We start from the raw sequence: 18,683 nt of genomic DNA on the forward strand, positions 1-18,683 counted from the left end.
TGGTATTTGTGCCACATTAGGACTAAAATGAACCACAAGCTTAGATTTAGTGCTTTTTAAAAAATTAAATTAAAATATTTTTAGCATTTCTCCCCTCAAAAATATTCCTCATTCTTTGGCAGGACACGGGGTGAGATGTATGCTTCCACCAGCTGCAGGTAAAAATAGCAGTAGCAGCAATGACAACAATAACAACAAATCATTGCCAGTGTTTGTGCCCTACAAATGATCGTCTTTTCTGCTGCTACCTTGGGGATTGAGCCATGGGCTTTTGCATACTAGGAAATGCTCTACCACTGAGCTGAACCCCAAACTCATTGCTTTAAAGCTGCTGTCTGGGAGCTGAAGCCTGAAATCATTGTGTTTAACACTCAGGTGAATAAATTGTTCCCTTCATAGTCACTGACTCTGCTAAAGGCCGCTCGGGTTTGGTGGCTGCTTTGGAAATTTTAGCAAGGTGTTTTTTACAACTCATATTTTTCCTACTTACTTTATAGTTCATACAATTGGGGAACAATTGTAATTTATTCTCTACTTGGAGAACAATAACGGAAGGTTGAGAGACCCTTTTGTGTCTATAGCTTAAATGGTGTCAGTGCTGTTCACTGGAACAGAGTCCTGTGGTCTGGATTGTAGCTCAGTGTGTGTGTGTGTGTGTGTGTGTGTGTGTGTGTGTGTGTGTGTGTGTGTACAGCACTTGCCTAGCACATGTGAGGCATGGCTGCAGAGCACGCGACACTAGCACGGATGATCCAGACCTGGAAGTGGGAGGCACGGTTCGCATTTCTCCTGCCTGGTCTGAAAGATTCACTGCTGGAAAGCTTAGGAAACTAGAGGGCAAAATAAATTCTGCAGGAGTTTTCAGGATTTACAGTAAACAAGGAGAATACCGCAAGGAAGTTTATGATAGCTGGCCTGTACATGATCATAAGTTACGTTCTTAGTGACTTTAAAATAACTGTCTTGAGTTATTGTTTGAGTTCTCGTCCATTCTCTGTCACCAGTAACATTGTAACATGGGCAGAGTGAGTTTATAAACAAGACAAGGTTATTTGGGCTCAGGGTCAGGAGGTCCAAGGTCAAGGAGCCAAATCTAGGGATAGCCTTACTGGCAGGGACCCAAGGTCGTCCAGACCATTTGAAGGGGTAAATGTGTGTGCGTGCACACGAGTGCCTGCCTGCATGTGTGTGTGTGTGTGTGTGTGTGTGTGTGTGTGTGTGGAAAGAGAGAGAGAGAGAGAGAGAGAGACAGAGAGAGAGAGAGAGAGAGAGAGACAGAGACAGGCAGGCAGAGAGGACTTTCTGAGTTGTCTCCTCTTTTCAAGCTACCAGGGTTCAGCCATGAGCCGCATGCTGATGGCCTACCTTCCCCCCCCCCCCCCCCCCCCCCCCGATCATCTCCCAGAGGTCTGCCTGCTAAGTACCACAGTGGGATTAGCTTTCCACCTTCTTTTTACTTCTCCTTGGGAAGTAAATCCCAGCACATGCAGCCTTGAGGGATATACCAAACCATAGCTAGACCATAGTGCTTTTGTGCTAAAGAATTTCCCTGATGGAACCATGCAGTTTAGTTGTTTTTCATCCACTCAGAGCTGTGCTGCCACCATAATCAATTTTAGAACATTTCCACCACCACAGAAAGAAATCTAATACATCTCAAGTATCCTTCCCCATTTCTCTCTAAATTTACTAGCCCTAGACAACCACGGATCTATCTAATATATCTAATTGGCCTATTTTTAGACATGTCATAGCAATAGAATTATACAATATGTGTTTTTTGTATCTTAATTTCTTTCACTTACAAAATGTTTTCAATAAAGATTATGTCAAATGTATAGATCAGACTGGAGGGTCTTGCTTTGTTAATACCTTAATTCTTCCACCTTTGAACCTGAGTCTTTCAGGAGCTTGTTTATAATTTCAGCTTCTTAATTTGAAGAACACAGTTTTCTTTCAGTAAAGATTTGTTCCTGAGTGTCTTATTTTTTATAATTTTAAAAATGTTTTTGTAAATGGAATTTAATTGAATTTTATTTGATTTTTTTGGTTGGTTGTTGTTGATATGTAGATATTTAATTGACTTTTTATTATTGGCCACGCACTGTGTATGTTGACACTATGTTGCTGTGACCAAAAATGTGAAGAAAACAACTTAAAGAAAGAAGGACTGATTTTGGCTCATGGTTTCATCCAGTTCCTCCCATGGTTCTTTGACTCTGTATCTGAGCTTGTGGTGAGAAGGAGCTCGGTAGGAGGAGCTCAGTAGGAGGAGCTCGGAAGGAGGAGCTCGGTAGGAGGAGCTCGGAAGGAGGAGCTTGGTAGGAGGAGCTCGGTAGAAGCTGCCCCTTGGAAGCCAGGAATCAGAGAGAAAGGACAGGACCTTTATTAAAAGCACGGTTTGCTGACCTACTTTGCCTAGCTAGGCTTCGCCATCTAGTGTTTCCACTAACTACCAAATAGCGTCATTAGCTGGGGGCCAGATGTTCAGCTTCGGACCCATGGAGGGCATTTGTTCTTCATTTGTAGTACTTGGTTACGTTGCAGACTCACTCTGATACCCGCATTAAGCCTTCTTTTGGGTCTTCTATATGTGAAGTGTTGTCATGTGCAAATGGAAATCTCTTCACTTCTTACTTGTCTAATCTGATTATTTTTATATTTTAGTTATGTGTCTCTGTGTATACCTGTGTATGTGTATAAACATGTAAATGCACGTGCCTGAGACGTCAGGGGTCAGATCCCCAGGAGCTGGAGTACAGGCTGTTGTGAGCCACCCTTCATGAGGCTGAGAACTGACCTTGGGTCCTCTGGAAGAGCTGCATACACTCTAAGGACTAGACCGTCTTTCCAGTCGCTATGCTAACCGTCTTTTATTTTGCAGTCCAATGTGTGGGGCCGCCCATAGAACATCACCACAGCGAGCACCCCCAGCTTCTTCCTGACCTTTGCGACAAGGCATTCAGTTGTCATTTTCCTTAACTCTTAAATTAAAACTATGGTCCATACTTTTGATATGAGGACGAATTTCCTTCTAACTGAGACTTAACGTCTATGCCCGCAGATATGTGCTGACTAGCAGGCTCACGTGTGCAGTGTGGAGGACAAGCAGTGCCTTACAAAATGGGATTTGGGAGTGACCTGAGGAACTCACAGGAAGCTGTGCTAAAGTTACAAGACTGGGAATTACGGTTGCTGGAGACAGTGAAGAAATTTATGGCTCTAAGAATAAAAAGCGACAAAGAATATGCATATACTCTCCAGAACCTTTGTAATCAAGTTGATAAAGAAAGTACTGTGCAAGTGAATTATGTCAGCAATGTGTCCAAGGTAAGAACGATTTCTCTTGTTTTCTCTAGTTTGTCCTTAGAACACAGATCATATCACAGAACAAGCACACCCACAGCAACTTGTTCTAAATTTTCTCTCAGTACTATTTTATCTGCATCCTACAGATGTTCTTTTTGTGTGTTGTCTGTGCATGGATGTACAGATAAGTGTGTGTGCAGATGCACACACCAGAGCACGGCATGTGGAGGCCACAGCAGGATGTGGGTGTCTTCTCTAGCTAGCCAGCTTAGTCCCTTGACTTAGGGAACCTGGATAGGCTCCAGCCAAGGTTAGTGCTAGGCTGTCTAGGTAGCAAGCTCTTGAAATCCACCTGCCCCTGCCTTAAAGCCCTGGGATTACAGGCACACATGGTCGGGTCTGTTTTTTTATGTTGGTGCTAGAGATTTGGACTCAGATTTTCAAGCTTGTGCAGCCACCACATTTACCCACTGAAGCATCTCCCCAGCTCCTGCATTATTTAAAAAAAAAATTTCCCCCAAGGCAGAGTTTCTCTGTGCAGCCCTAGCTGTCCTGGAATTCACTCTGCAGACCAGGCTGGCCTTGAACTCAGAGATCTGCCTGTCTCTCACTCTCAAGTATTGGGATTAAAGGTGTGCACCACCACTGCCCAGCCATCTTGTAAATTGTTTTGCATGTATGCTTATTTTAGTAGTTTTTCAGTTCCGAATATATTTTAATGTGGTTATTTTATATTGTTGTTAAATACAGCTACACTTATTATTTAACCATTGTCTTTCTCTTTGTTCTATCTTCCTTTAATTCTTTTCATTTATTTACCATCTTTAGTTAAGTTTTTCTTAAATTAAGATCAATTAATTAATTAAAAAATTTCGAGGCAGGGTCTAATAGCCCTTTCTGTCCTATAACTCACTGTGTAGACTAGTCTAGCCTTAAATTAAAAAAAGAGAGACACCTGTCTGTGGATCTAAGTTCTGAGATTAAAGGTCTGTGCTACCACGCCCAACCTTAAATTTATTTTTAATTGATACTTATCAGGGGCTACCAAGTAATGTTTTGAAACCTTTCTACATTATGGAATTTTAAGGATATGCAAGCTAGATAAAACAAGTTGTTTTTCTTTAGTAGTGTGATCTGTGGTAGGTAGTAGGCCACATTTGCAGGTAGGTCCCACTCCTCAGAGTAGTTTAGCAATACGGAGTAGACTGGAAGTTGGGTGGGTAGGGAGGTGACAGTGGAGAGGGCTAATGGGAAGACTTGGGGGCTGAATTTCATCACATTATATGACATTCTCAAAGAATTAATTAAAATACTATTAAAAACCCTGTTTCCACAAACATGCATTCCTTTTTGTGAAAACGTTAAAAGTCCTAAGACTTTTCTTCTAACTTTTTGAAGTCTGTAGTAGACATTACTTGGGAGGCTAATAAGTTATGTTTATCTCTACAATTTCTCCAATCATAGGGTGAAACATACAATCATGAGGTGAAAGAAAGGTAGTTTTGGCAAGAACAAAAAAGATAAAGGAATGGTAAATGTCCCAGTGATTCTCAACCACGATACTAAGAGCACATAGTAGAAAAGGCCAGTCTTGGCTCAGAGGTTAAGAGCACAGACTGCTCTTCCAGAGGACCCAGGTTCAAATCCCAGCACCCACATGGCAGCTCACAACTGTCTGCGACTCCAGTTCCAGGGGTTACAACACCCGCACACAGACATACATGAAGGCAAAACACCAATGTATAGAAAAATAAATTGGAAAAAAAAAAAAAAAAAAAGGAAAAAGGCCAGTCTTTAAAGTTATGGAAAACTGCACAGCCATATGCTAAAGAGTGAAAGTACACTCATCAGTTACAAAGTTCAACTCACAAAGTTCAAAGACAAATGTGATTTCTCATCATAGCTTTGACTTCTCTGATAATTATGTGTAGGTCCCAGGTTAATGAGTCTATCTTTTTTGTGTCTTTGGTGTTTCTACTCAGTAAGCTTTTTTCTAGTTTCCTAGTTTCCTTGATGTATAGGGTATGGTAACTGTTTGCTTATCCTGCTGTTCTGTCAGGTGTGCTGCTTTTGTCATTTCTGTCCTCCCCTCTCCCATGTGGGGTTTTGTGTGTGCTAGCAAGCAAGCATGCTGCCAGTGAGCTGTGCCCCCCCAGGCCCCCCAGCCTTTTCTGGGTTAGCTTTTCTCCTTCTTCTTAGCCGTACTTTCCTGCACTGTCTGTCTAATAAATTTGCTTCCAGGCATCTTGGACCTTAGTTTTCACCTTGTTAGGTGTGTTTGTATTTCCTTACATATTCTTGAGCTTTGCACTGGGATGTGGCTGAGCCTTGCAGACAGTTGACTTCTCTTGTCTCTTGCTTTACAGATTGACTTAATCTCTGATCACTTTACCTTCTCTTCCTAGCAAGATTGTTCTTGATACTGAGAACAGTGTCCTGTGGTTATAAACACATAAACTCTGCCACAAGGCGTGACCCTGTGAGTTCTCAGCTGGTCTCTGCAATCTTTCGCTGGGTGGTGTTCTCTAGGTTTTAGTAGTTTCCTCACACATGCAAGCTCTCCAGTGCTCACCTTTGTAATAGAGGGGGAGTCTCTGTGCATCTCCAGAATTTTCTCTGTATGTTTATCTCTTGTATAGTGCTTTGTGCCTGCTCTTTCTCTAGGGGACCATGCAGTCTGCTAGTCCATTGAGTATTTGGGCCCTGCCCTTTCTGTTCTGAAATCACTCTCCTCAAGTGGAGATTACTGGGGTTTTGCTTACGAACCTAGTCAGCCTTAGTAATGTTGGGCTGAGGTCATGATTGATAGTCTCTGAGGGATCCCGCTTTCCGTTACTCATGTCCAGTGTCTTCTGATGCTGTTCTTTTATGTATTTTTGCCTGGTTACTGTTTAAGTAAGTGGATAAATTGATACCTGTTTCTCCAGTCACAGAAAGTGTAACAATTTATGAGTTAGTTAAATTTCCTATAGATCTTGTACCATTTTTGCATGTTTGTCAGATCTGTAAAAGCCTGCCAGTTTCTACCACTCACACTTTTGAGTTTTGTGGTCTAATAGATACTAAATGATATCTACTATGATTTTCTCATGTATTTCTCTAAAAGTGAACATAATTAACTACTTTTCCCATGAGCTATTTTAATTTTGAAGACATTTATTTTTATTTATGTGTATATGTATGTCTGTGTCCCGCCTCTCGTGTGTGTGTGTGTGTGTGTGTGTGTGTGTGTGTGTGTGTGTGTGTGTGTACACGTACTGGTATCCACAGAGTCCAGCAGGGGACGCTGAGTTACTTGGAACTGGAGTTAGAGGTTTTTGGGAGCCACTGGTTTGGGTTCTGGCAGCCAAATCTTGGTCCTCTGTGAGCGTAGCAAGGACTCTTAACTACTGAGCAGTCTGTCCAGCTACTGTAGCCATTTTGCTTTTGTCTTGCTCTGTACAGCAGATAATTTTTACTTTGTATTTTGTTATTCATTAAAATTACAACTGTCCAAATACATTCAGCTCTGTCTCTACACATTATTGTGATACAAGAAATTCTCAATAACACAGTTTATTTGAAAGGGGATACTGACTTAACTCTTTGGATACAAAATAGATAGGCATATTAGCAGTACTCATATACTAAATTGAAAAAGGGTTTTGATAATTTTAGAGTAAAAATTTATTAGCCACATAATACAAGCATGTATATAATGTATTTTATATCTAATTATATAATACTATATAATTTATATTATGTAACTTTTAGGAGGTAGAGTTAGTTCTTATATAAATTTGATGTGACTGTGAAGGTATTATATCCCAAGTAATGCATGAAGAAACATGCTGAGTATTGACTGCATCTTCCTTCTGGATGGGAGGGGAGGAAGCACAGTGGAATCCACAAATGGTACCACACACAGGGAGTTGCGTACGAATACAGTCCCGGCGTGCCCTGTGGCCCTTTGCTGCCGCTGCTGCTCACTTCTTTATCGTGAGCCAGACTCACCTGTGGTAATACTGTCACTTGCTCTTCTGCTTTAGATAAGTTTCTACCACTTTCCTGCGCTCACAGGGAGTAACCGTCTAGAGCCTACCTTGACAGATGTATTTCTTGTCTTTTCAAGATAAAGTGCTGAGTTTATTGTAGTGTATTTCCTAATCATTTAATATATGCCAAGTTGTACAAAGTTGCTGCATTTTTAAATGCATCCCTGATTAACGTTTTGAATGTTATGCTCCTAACACATCAGTAAACCCTGTGACTTCCAGCTTATAATTCTGTACAGTGAAGAGATTGTTAGTGAGACAAATACTTGGTTACAATGGAGCATGTACAGCAGCATTTCTTAGGCAACTGTATAGTACTGACCCATGCTTTGTCTCAGAAGCATGCTACCTCAGGCATTCTGGTCATAGAATCCCCAAACTGATGTTTTGAAAAGACTCAGTTTTTTATTGCAGCCAGGTTAGAGACTGTTTGGAGGTGGGGGGAACCAAAATTTGAAGAAAATTCAGAGAGCTTTTGATGAGTGGGGCACATCTACAGATTCCTTTGTACTTGAAGTTGAGTCTTTGAAAACTCTGTTTTAGGGAAATTTAATGAGTTGTTTTTTAGATTTCTGTATCCCCTAAGGACTTAGAGACTCCAGCATTTTCCTTATGTAATAGGCAAACTCAAAGAAAAACTGTTGCTTCCAAGGATCATTTATTTTGAGTTATCGTATAGTGTAGAAACTGCATTCTTCATGGAATTTTAATGTTGGATTTGTGAAAAAATTCAACCAAGATGAAAACAAGCAAGTGCTTGGAGGATACAATCTATAGCACAAAGCTATTTTTGACAACTATTATTCAGGTATTTTTCAAGCTTGAGTCATCTTGTTGACTATTTTCAATGCCTTGCTATAATTATAGGCCCAGTACTAGTTTGTTCTTTTACTCAGTATCCCAGGATACATACTTTTTGGTATAATAAGCTCTGAACACTTAAATTACTACCTGTTGTGGGAAACAGACTCATCTCACCACATTGTCTGCTAGGTAAGAGGTAGGAGGCAAGAAAGGACACGTGCTTTCCTAAAAGGTGTGGATTTTCTTCAATTAAAAAAAAACTATGTGCACAGGTGTTCTAGCTGCATGCGTGTCTGTGGACCAGGTGTGTGCCGTGTTCGTGGAGGCCAGAAGAAGGTGGAGATCCCAGGAACCGGCATGAGATTGCCTGGAACTGGAATGACAGATGGCTGTGAGCCATAGTGTGGGTGCTAGGAATCCATTCCCAGCCCTCAGGAAGAGCTGCAGTGCTCCTCACTGCTATGTCATCTCCAACCCTAAGTTTTTGTTTCCAATAAGCTGAGCATGCAGTTTACTTTTAAAGTATCATACAGTTATTTCAGGATAATTGATACCATTGACCTCTATTGGTTTTCAAAGCAAAAATGTCATTTTATCATTGATGTGGATTATTTTATGTATCTGGAATTATATTTAGTACATGTAAGTAATGTCTTTTGGATATTTTCTAAATTGTACCATTTTTAAGCTGCAAATGAGAAATGATGCATTTGCTTTTAGGTAAATGTTATTTTTTACTACAGAACAACAGAATAAAAACTAGGTAAATATTTAAAAATCACAAATTTAAGATAAAAGTAGTATTATGTGAATATTTTAACTATATTATTAGACATCCTAAATAATGTTATAAGATTAAAAAAACCTTTCAGACTAGTATTTTGTTTCCCTGAGGCACAGGAAAGTGTGTGCTGTTAGTATGGGCATTTTACGCTTGTTCCTAACGATCCAAGCTTGGATTGGGATTGGTTAGATAAGATGTTTCATTTCTTAATTCTAATTTTAAGGGGGGTGGTAAAGGGTTACCATTATTTTTTGACTGCCCTAAATCGTTTTTTGGGTATGAATTTTACAAACATCATTTGTATTAGTGGAAACGGTGGAACTGGAGGGTACTTTGTCCTTTCCAGGCTGCGCGGGGAGAGCCACCAATAGTGTGGTGGTACTTGGCCCTTTCCAAGGCCAGGGCTCTTGTGGCCAGCAGATGTCAGCCCACGCATCTTTCTGTGTTTGGGGGCTGGTTTGGTGATCTACTGGGTAGCAGGATTTCTTCTGATAGCTTTATGGTATGGGTCAATGAGGATAACCTCAAACAATGTGTATGTGGAATCTTCATCATCCCAGTGAGAATTTAGGACTCTCAAACTCCACAGTGGCACCCAGCTCTCTCCTGAGACAGACCGAAGGCTTCCTGCAAATTTTAGCTGGTTAACACCACGGTGGACAGGCTTGCCGGAAGTTGCACCCTTCGGAGCTGGGTGTTTGCGGCCCCCAGGGTGGATACGAATCCTGTAAATGGCGTAACCTTGCTTGGCCTTGTATCCCGAGTGGGGAGGAGAGCAACACAGAGAGCTGTCGGTATTGCCAGCAGAGGACCCTCAGAAGAAAGCGCCTCAGTCGGACTGCTTCGTCATCTGTAGCTCCTGGGTGTGTTTGTGTGCACCCATCGTGGCTCACCTCATGGCTTACCTCATGGCTACCGCCAGAGGAAAACTATCATTATTTTTAGCTACTTAAAAACAAAGTTTTAGTGAGATGGCTCTTTCATTTTCATCTCTGTAGTCCTGTAACAAAGCCTGCCATGTCAAGAATGACCCAAGTCTTGACTGAGAAGGCTTCTTCACATGCTGCAAAGTAGTGCTCCGAATAGAGGCCTGCAGGAAGGACACGATACTCTCTTTTACTCTGTAACCACTTCAGCTTAGTTATTTGTTTTTGTTTGTTTTTTGAGACAGGGTCTCATGTAGCCTACGTTGGCCTTGAATTTGGCTGTGTAGCTGAAGGTGCCCTTGATTTTCTGACTTTCCTGCTTCCAACTCCCAAATGCTGGGATTATGGGCATGCACTGCCGGGCCAGCCAAGATAATCTGGTTTTCTACAAGTAGTCAAGAAACAAGGGTTTTTAGAATCCCACCCTTTTCTATCTCCTAAGCTTCAACTTGTATCATGTCTAGCACATTAAAAGATAAATTTGTAGCTGGGCATGGTGGTGCCCTTCTGTAATCCCAGCACTCAGGAGGCAGAGGCAGCCAGATCGCTGTGAGTTCGAGGACAGCTTGTTCTACAGAGTTAGCCCAGGACAGCCAAGGCTACACAGCAAGACCCAGACCCTGAAAAACAAACAAACAAACAAACAAACAAATTTGTGTTCGCATGTGAGTTCTTCTGTTAGTTATCTGACCGTGAGTGGGTGTCTTTTAGTTCATCAGTTTTTTTTAGATGAAGTATTTGCCTAATAGCATGAATAAAAATAAGGAATAAGAAAGGCTGTGAATTGGCAGAAAGCAAGTGTTAAAGAGTCAGTTAGTCAGAGCTGCTTAAACTGTATTCACTTGTAGCCCCCGTTAGTCTCAGGGTTTTCGTGTGACCTAGATATGTAGTTCATAAAGGGTGTACACAAATCAGACTAATACTAATCCTGATACTAAATCATAAGAAAATTCATTTTAGAACAATTCCTTGGTATATATAAAGTTTAATACTAATTAAACTTGAAAGCAAACTTACATGCCAAGATGAAAGTGCTTTGCTTTTTAAAAAGTTATCGATTAAGTCTTGCAGGACATAGAACAACCTTAAGTTTTCCAGCATTTATTAATTTATCAAATATATTTGTCAATGCTGAGAACACTACTTTGCATTAACAATTAATAATGTATAATGATCATTTCAGAAGTTGTTGGAAATTCTGTCTTAATCTTAAACCATAACTCATTGAATAATCTTTTTGTGAAACTCAAATCAGGAACAGAAAAAATTCACATACTCCAATATGGAAACATTTTGACATTATTATGCTGAGGGATGATAAAAAAATTTCATTTTCACAATTAAATAATCGTTTCTATAAGAGCAGAAAACTTCGTATGTGAATGACTGCAGCTCACAGCCTGCAGTAATCTTGAAGCTGAGCATGAATACTTCATGTGTCTTGGGGATACATGAAGAGACAGCACGTGCGGTGCACTGTGTGTGTGCATGTGAGAACCCAGGGCTCTGCGACACCCTGTGCTGCGGCATGGACCAGTGCTGTCAGGACACCTCCTTCACTCAGGGCCTGCTTTTAATTAGCTTCCGGTTGGTGAACATTTGGAAACCTTCTGGTGTGCATGCATGTGTGTGTGAGGGGCTGAGAGTTAGACAGCAGAAGTTAGCTGTGAAAGGAGTGAGGTTAGAGAGACGTACGGACACCATCTGATTTTCTGCCGTGTGCGGTACAGGATATGAGAGAAGAAGGCAGCACTTATTTGATAGAACTTTTCTTCTCTTTGTTCACCTCCTTGCCCTTCCTTGTTCTTCCCTCCCCTCCCCCAACCCCTCTTCTTCCTTCCCCTTCCTTCTCAGACTCACCCCGACTCAAAACTGTTCAACTGAAAGACAGTGTTCCTATTATTTGTAGTTCACACACTCTCAGCCCTGTGTGCTTCCTTGATCGTCAGCTTCTGTGGAAGAGTGGCCACTCTCCACATTTCCTCCTCTTTCCCTCACTCCTTCCTCCTCCCCCTCTCCTCTTCCTCACTGGCTCCCTTTGGCATTCCCAAACTCGAACCTTTCCCCCACACTAAAGCCTGTCTTTTGAACTACATATTGTAGATTATTCTTCTTCTTCTTCTTCTTCTTCTTCTTCTTTTTTTTTTTTTTTACTAAATCCTAAGATTTATAGATAGGAAGCCCGGAAACTAATATCCAGAGAACACAGTGTGCAAACCAATTACCAGTGAGCTATTTCTCATAAATGACAAGATTCAAATTACTTTACTACTTAATAATGTTAAGCTTTCTATTTAAAAATTTTAAGTTATTTTTAGTTTTGTGTGTGTGTGTGCGTATGTGCGCGCGCGCGCGCGCGTGTGTGTGTGTGGCTTTGCTTGTGATACCGTGCATATTAAGTGCCAGTGTCCACAGAGGCTAGAAGTATTGCATCCCTTGGAGCTAGAGTTACTGGTAGTTGTGAACTTCCTGATGTGGGTGCTGGGAATCAAGCTTGGGTCCTCTGGAAGAACAGTACATGCTCTTATCTGTTGTGCCATCTCTCTACCCCTTTAACTTTTTAAAAACTATTTTTAATTATGTGCATTTGTGTATATGTGCATATGAGTGCAACTTCAACTTTATGAATCAGAAAACTTTGGTGCTATCTAAAGTTTTCAAAATTTCAGCCTAAAATAAAATGTTCATAAGCTACTATAAACATTGAAAAAAACGAGACAGAATCCAGTAGACTTCTCAAGTTCAGAAGACAGACCAGAGAGACATGTAGAAAAACACAGCTTGAATAAGTACGTGTAACACACACACACACACACACACACACACACACACACCAATAACATGCAAGCAAGCAAACTGATTCAAAGATCAAAAACCTTTCAAGATGGTGAGACCTAGCATCTCATGGCTTCCCTAGTAGGTTGTTTGAAACTTCCAAAGCTTCACAGGAAAGCTAACAAAAGTTCTTCTCAAGTGCTTGAAAAGCTCAAATTTATTCTACAAGGAAAGAATTACCTTGATGTCAAATGAACATAGCTGCAAAACCCCACAGCATAGTCCTACAGCAAGTGGAATTAAATAGCTCATTAAGACAGTTATACACCGTGGTCAGGAGGGCCCACAAGGGATGCATTTTAGACTTAAAACTGGCTCAACAACTACAGATTAGTTTATGGCACTTTACACTACCAGGAGGATAACAATTCTCTATGATTACCTGAATATAAGATGTACATTAATACAGTAGTCTCCGCAAAGGCTTCAAACAATCGCCGTGCAAACATTACCTTAAGCAGTGCTGTGATCACTGCCGAGTTTGTGTGAGATCTGCATGTAGACTGTTCTGCCATCTAAAAAATTAGCATGTATTCATGGTACCAACAATGGCCTTCCTTTGTTGTGACATTTGAATGTGTGTACCTCATGTGCTGTGCTCATGTTGACCTACTAGCCTCCCTCGAGCCTGTCTCCCTGGCTCTGCTCCCATCCTCTTCATTGCAGGTGTTAGAGTGTACCTTATGGATCGCTTCCTTACGAACCAAGCCGGAACCTCTTCATCTCCTTTCTTTTCTGAAATGCTTGTTCCCTACCTGGTTCAAGTGGTGTATCACTGAAACCAGCGCCTTACGGCGAGGGCACAGCCAGGGTTCCATTTCTTCCTTTGTCCTTCCTTTCTTCTTCCAGCAATATTTAGTATCACTTACTTCAGATATCAGATATCAAATGCCTCAAATACTCATCAAAGAGTCATGATACCACATTTAAGGAGTTTTCTGTCCACTTCAGGAGTCAGTAGGCCAAAACATACAGGTAAATGCTTTCTTTTCCCCAGAGAGATTATAACATGATACTTAGCAGATTTGTAGAGGGAAAGATGGCTCTTGCCATCTGAAGAAGAAGAAACATGTCTGTGAGTAGGGAAGGATTAGAAAGAGGCTGGCGCTTGATATAGTCAGGAAGCAAAGGGGAATGCTGTGTGATGTAATTACCTAGGGCGGAAGAACCGAATTGTAAAGATGGAAAGGTTTATAGAGGAGAGAGACTGTAGCCTTAGAAAAGACTGGGGTTTTCTTTAAATACAAAGGAAATACAATGTAGAGCTCTGAGCAAGACACTTCTTTTTCTACTTTAAGGGGAGTGGACTGATGGGAAGAGGAGGAAGAGGAGGAAGAGGAGGAAGATTTGTGGTAGACACTAGAGACAGATGTGGTGATGGATGTATTCTTGAGTCAGGTGGCTGAGCTTCAGTTCAGAAGAGCAAGGACTTTTTTTTTTTTTTGTAAGAAGAATTTATTAGTAATGTTGAGTCTTTGGCTGTGGGGTGAGATACAGCCAGACATCTTTTAAAAGTAGGTCATAAATGAAAATTTCTAGTAGAGTTTATGAGGAGTTTTCTGATCACAGGGAAAAATTATGCAGATACAAGATTTTGAAGATACAGGGTATCTGTAGAAGATGATGGTGTCGGTCTGATTAGGCGTTATCAAGGGCAGTGTGAGGTGGGCAGTGCAATAACTGGACAGGACTGTTAGGTACGCCCCTTATGGGCTAGGAGGGCAACCTGACCTACTTTTACATGTCAGCTTCCAAGATTAGCTTCTTTTCTAGGTTACAGAACTCAGATGTAGAATCATAAACAAACAAACAAACACCACAAGAGATTATAGAGCTTTAGAGAATACTTAATTTTGAAAGGAAGGGCAAGAACACGGACTTCTTCCACTTATTTATTTACTATTCGCTTAATATTCTATACATGTCATATGATTTTTTCAATATGATGTTTTTAGGATGAAAATACTAGATAGAGAAGACAATTGTACAAGCTTTATTGCTATTTATATTTTAAGGCAGTATTTATGTTTTTATTGTATAGATTTTGGGGCTTTAAATATTTATTAATCAATTAAAAGTAACCAACTAAAAGGGTTTAGTTCAGGCTGGACTCAAACCTGTGACAGTTGGCATGCCCCAGCCTTCCGAGTGCGGGGATTAAAGAGGGGAGCTACCATGCTCAGCTTGCTAAATTTTATATATTAAAGGAAGGGATACTTGGATTTTAAATTACTTGATGGTGTCAAGAGCAGGCTAGCCATCATATTTTCAGACTGAAGCACAGACGTGATGAGTTTGTAGGCCACATACCATGTTCCAGGTGCATTACAATATTCTGCATAGGCTCGCACTGACATCTGAAACATTTGTGCTAGAGGATACTGAATATAATCATGCATAGTTTATTTTACAGTTGTGCAGAAACCTGCTATTTGTAATGTAAAGATTCTTATAAAACTGAACTTTATAATATTTGAACATATAAATAATTAACTAGTGGAAACTTCTAATACAAATGCTAATTTTTTATTTTATTTTTTTGTATAAAGTCTTGGCTCCTGATGATTCAGCAGACAGAACAGCTGAGCAGGATAATGAAGACACATGCGGAGGACCTGAACTCTGGACCCTTGCACAGGCTCACCATGATGATCAAGGACAAGCAGCAGGTGAAGAAGAGCTATGTGGGCATCCATCAGCAGATAGAGGCAGAGATGGTCAAGGTTTGTCTGTCTGGATTTGCTGTTCTCTTGAATTCCTTTTAAAATCTGTGTTTGTATTTCATCCTGTTTCATCTTAAACTTGTCATTCCCAACAGGAGGTGTTAGGTGCTGCAGTAATGTTTTATTGTGTACAGAATGTTACCAACTATTAGATTTCATTTCACTGCAACAAAGAGAAAACACACTGACCGTTAAGCTGTGTCTCAGAGAGCCTGTAAGATCTTGGGATATGTATTTTTTGTTTACTAAAATAGTTTTTAGGGCTGGAGAGATGGCTCAGTGGTTATGAACACTGGCTGCTCTGCTAGAGGACCCAGGTTCAATTCTCAGCACGCCCATGGCAGCTCACAACCTCTGGAAATCCAGTCCCAGGGGATCTGACTTTGTCCTGTGGCCTCCACGAGCACTGCAAGCACAGGGTACATAGATATGAGAGCAAAACACCCGCACACATAAAATAAACTCTAAGAGATAAAAAGAAATAGCTTTTGGCTTCTGTAAAACATTGACTATGTATATGTTTGCTTGTATCAGTAATAACTAATAACTTAGTCAATGTAGATGACTGACTATCCAAACAGAGGAGGAGAGTAATGTGGGTGCCCAAAGCCATCACCACGGTCACCTTCTCTTCTTAATGTAGTCTCACATTTTCTCCCATATTGGGTCATTTAAAGGAAACCCCAGGTATCATTTTATCAAAAATATTTTAGCATATATTGTAATATTGGGATTCTTTAAGAAAAAAGAACATCTGATTAATCCAGTTAAAAATGACAGAAGTTAATGTCCCTAAACATCCGGTGTTCAAATGCTTGCAGGTGAAGTGGTTTCTGGTGGTGTGGTTTAGTCAGGGCGTAACCCGAGACAGGAGTGGCGTTTGAGTGGTTGCCTTCTCTTCCCTGCTCTTCCATTTGCTAATAGAAGAAATTAGATAATTGGCTATCTGTGATTGAATTCCTTCAATGGGGAGTTTTTCTTTTTCATTCTTTTTTGTTGTTTGAGGTATGGTTTTACTATGTAACCGTAGCTGGCTTGCAGCTCCCTCTGTAGACCAGGCTGGCCTTCAGCTCACAGAGCGCTGCCTGTCTCTGCCCCGCCCCTGAGTGCTGGGAAAAATGCGCATCACCACACCTGGCTCAGTTTTGAAGTTTTTGATAGTCTTCTTATGAAACCCATCTTCATCTTCTTCATTTCCTATGAATTTGAAATTAGATAGACCTAGAGGCTTCATTTGGTCAAGATAGATGGTGTGTTGTTTGATATCAGGCATATATAATTTCCTCTTGCTTCATATCAGGGCATATATAGGGCTTGCTTGTCTTCTGTTGCTGTTACTCTTTACCAATTAGTTCCACAGTTGCCAGCTCCATCTGTCAGCTTTCCCCATCACTTTCCTATCTAGTGCTTTTTAGAAACTACTGATTGTTGTTGCATACACAGCAACAAGTGTGTGTGTCTGTGTGTGTTGTGTATCTTTGTATATTGTGGTATGTGTTGTGTGTCTCTGTGTGTTCTATGTGTTTGTGTATCATGTGTGTATTGTATATGTGCATTGCATGTTTGTATATTGTGGTGTGTGGCTTATGTGAGCGTTATATGTAGAAGACGTATATGTTGTATGTGTATTTGTATATTTTGTGTTGTACATGTGTGATGCCTGTAAGTGTGTGTGATGTGTATGTGTGTGCTAGTGTGTCCGGGTAGGCTAGAGATTGATATCAAGTATTCTCAGTCATTCTTCACTCTGAGTTTGAGACAGGGTCTCTGTAAACCCAGGGCTTGCCTTTTGGGATACAGTAGGTGGCCTACTTACTTGGGGATCCTTTTGTCTCTGCCCCTCCTCCAGGGCCTGGAGCTCCTGTTGCCATGCCGGGTGTTTCCATAGGTGCTGGGGATCTGAGCTCAGGTTGTCATGCTCTCACGATAATCCTTTTACTGACTAAACCGTTTCTACAAACCGAAGGACTCTTATTTTATTGGTGCTTCTACAATGCAAAGTCTTTTACATCCTTTATTTTCTAATGTAATTAATAAAATATTTTTTGTCACATAGAATTTTTGGGTGCTGGTTTGGTGGTGGGTGCTGCTAATGCTAGCAGTTGGGAGGCAGAGGCAGGTGGATTGCTGTGAGTTTGAGGATTGCTTAGTTAACAAAGTTATTTACAGGACTATGTATAGACCTTGTCTCAAGGAAGAAAAAAAAAACAAACAAAGGATCTTTTTATGACTATTTGATACCCTAAAATTTAATGTGTATAGGAAAATGATTCTTTTTTTTAATCAATAGCATTTGGAATAATGAATCAGTTTTTGACAGCTTCAAAAATTAAGCAATGTTTTCCTTCTTGAAAGGATGACTTGAATTTATTTATATTTACCTCATAGTTTTTGAAATTTTATTTATTCACAAAATGCCATTATTGTCATCAAAAGTATTGGTGGAGCATGCTTTCTTTTAGAAGGACTCTAACAGTGCCTTGAAATTTTAGGGCTCTTTTTGTAAGTTTTTGTTTGTCTGTTGGTTTGTTGTTATAGTATGCTTTGAGACTCTCATGGTTGTGGATAACACAGTCTGGTCCCACTCAACACCCCAGCCTCTCTTACTCTCCCTACCATGTCCTCCCATTTCAGTAAGTCCACCTCCCACTGTCAGTTTGTTTTGTGACCCACCGAGTTTGAGTTTAACTTGGGCACAAGTATGGGCATGGGTGTAGAGACTTTGTTATCCCTGACTGCACCCCTGAAGACACCAGCAGCTGTCAACTTCAGTAGCTCTCCTGGGAGGAGCAGGGCTTCCAGAGCCCTTCCCTCACCCATGACTGTGCACGTAACCCTAGCTGCTGGGAGTTGGGAGTGCAGTGGCCATGCCTAGAACCCAGTCTCTTATGTCCCTTCTCTCTGCCATCAGGTTCCTAACAGTTTCTATGTGCTATCTCCTGAGATGTTCCCTGACCCTTGGATAGAGTGCTGTAGAGTTCCTAGAGGGCTGGTCACTCAGCAGTCACTTCTCAGCACCCTGAGTCTAGGCTGTAACCACTGTCCACTGCAAAAGAAGCTTCTCTGACCCAAACCGAGGGTAGCACTAGTGTGTGGGTGTAAACACAGATATTTATAATGAAACCATTCACTCCTAGTGTCTTTAACTTGCACAGCCTGTGGCCTTTGATCAGGTTTGTAGTACCAGGCATGAGCTCTCACCATTGGAGCAGGTCTCAGTCCTGTAAGAATGATGGCATTGGTCACCTCCCAGCACTCATACTACTGG

At 40.9% G+C, this 18,683-nt stretch overlaps 1 protein-coding gene across 11 annotated transcripts in view; it reads left to right on the top strand.

Moving 5' to 3' along the window:
- Fer (FER tyrosine kinase) overlaps nucleotides 1-18,683 on the top strand; it is a 302,445-nt gene that overhangs the window by 61,652 nt on the left and 222,110 nt on the right. For all 11 annotated transcript variants that reach the window (XR_007831493.1, XR_007831492.1, XR_007831494.1 and 8 more), the window contains 2 exons: nucleotides 3,065-3,330; nucleotides 15,242-15,415. Coding sequence is in view for 7 of the 11 variants with exons in the window: in XM_051154426.1 (XP_051010383.1) it covers nucleotides 3,124-3,330; nucleotides 15,242-15,415 (381 nt within the window). In the remaining 4 variants the exon portion in view is untranslated. The remainder of the gene's footprint in view (nucleotides 1-3,064; nucleotides 3,331-15,241; nucleotides 15,416-18,683) is intronic.

This window comes from Acomys russatus, chromosome 12 (assembly GCF_903995435.1).
Source record: "Acomys russatus chromosome 12, mAcoRus1.1, whole genome shotgun sequence".
In the NCBI taxonomy this organism is placed as follows: domain Eukaryota; kingdom Metazoa; phylum Chordata; class Mammalia; order Rodentia; family Muridae; genus Acomys; species Acomys russatus.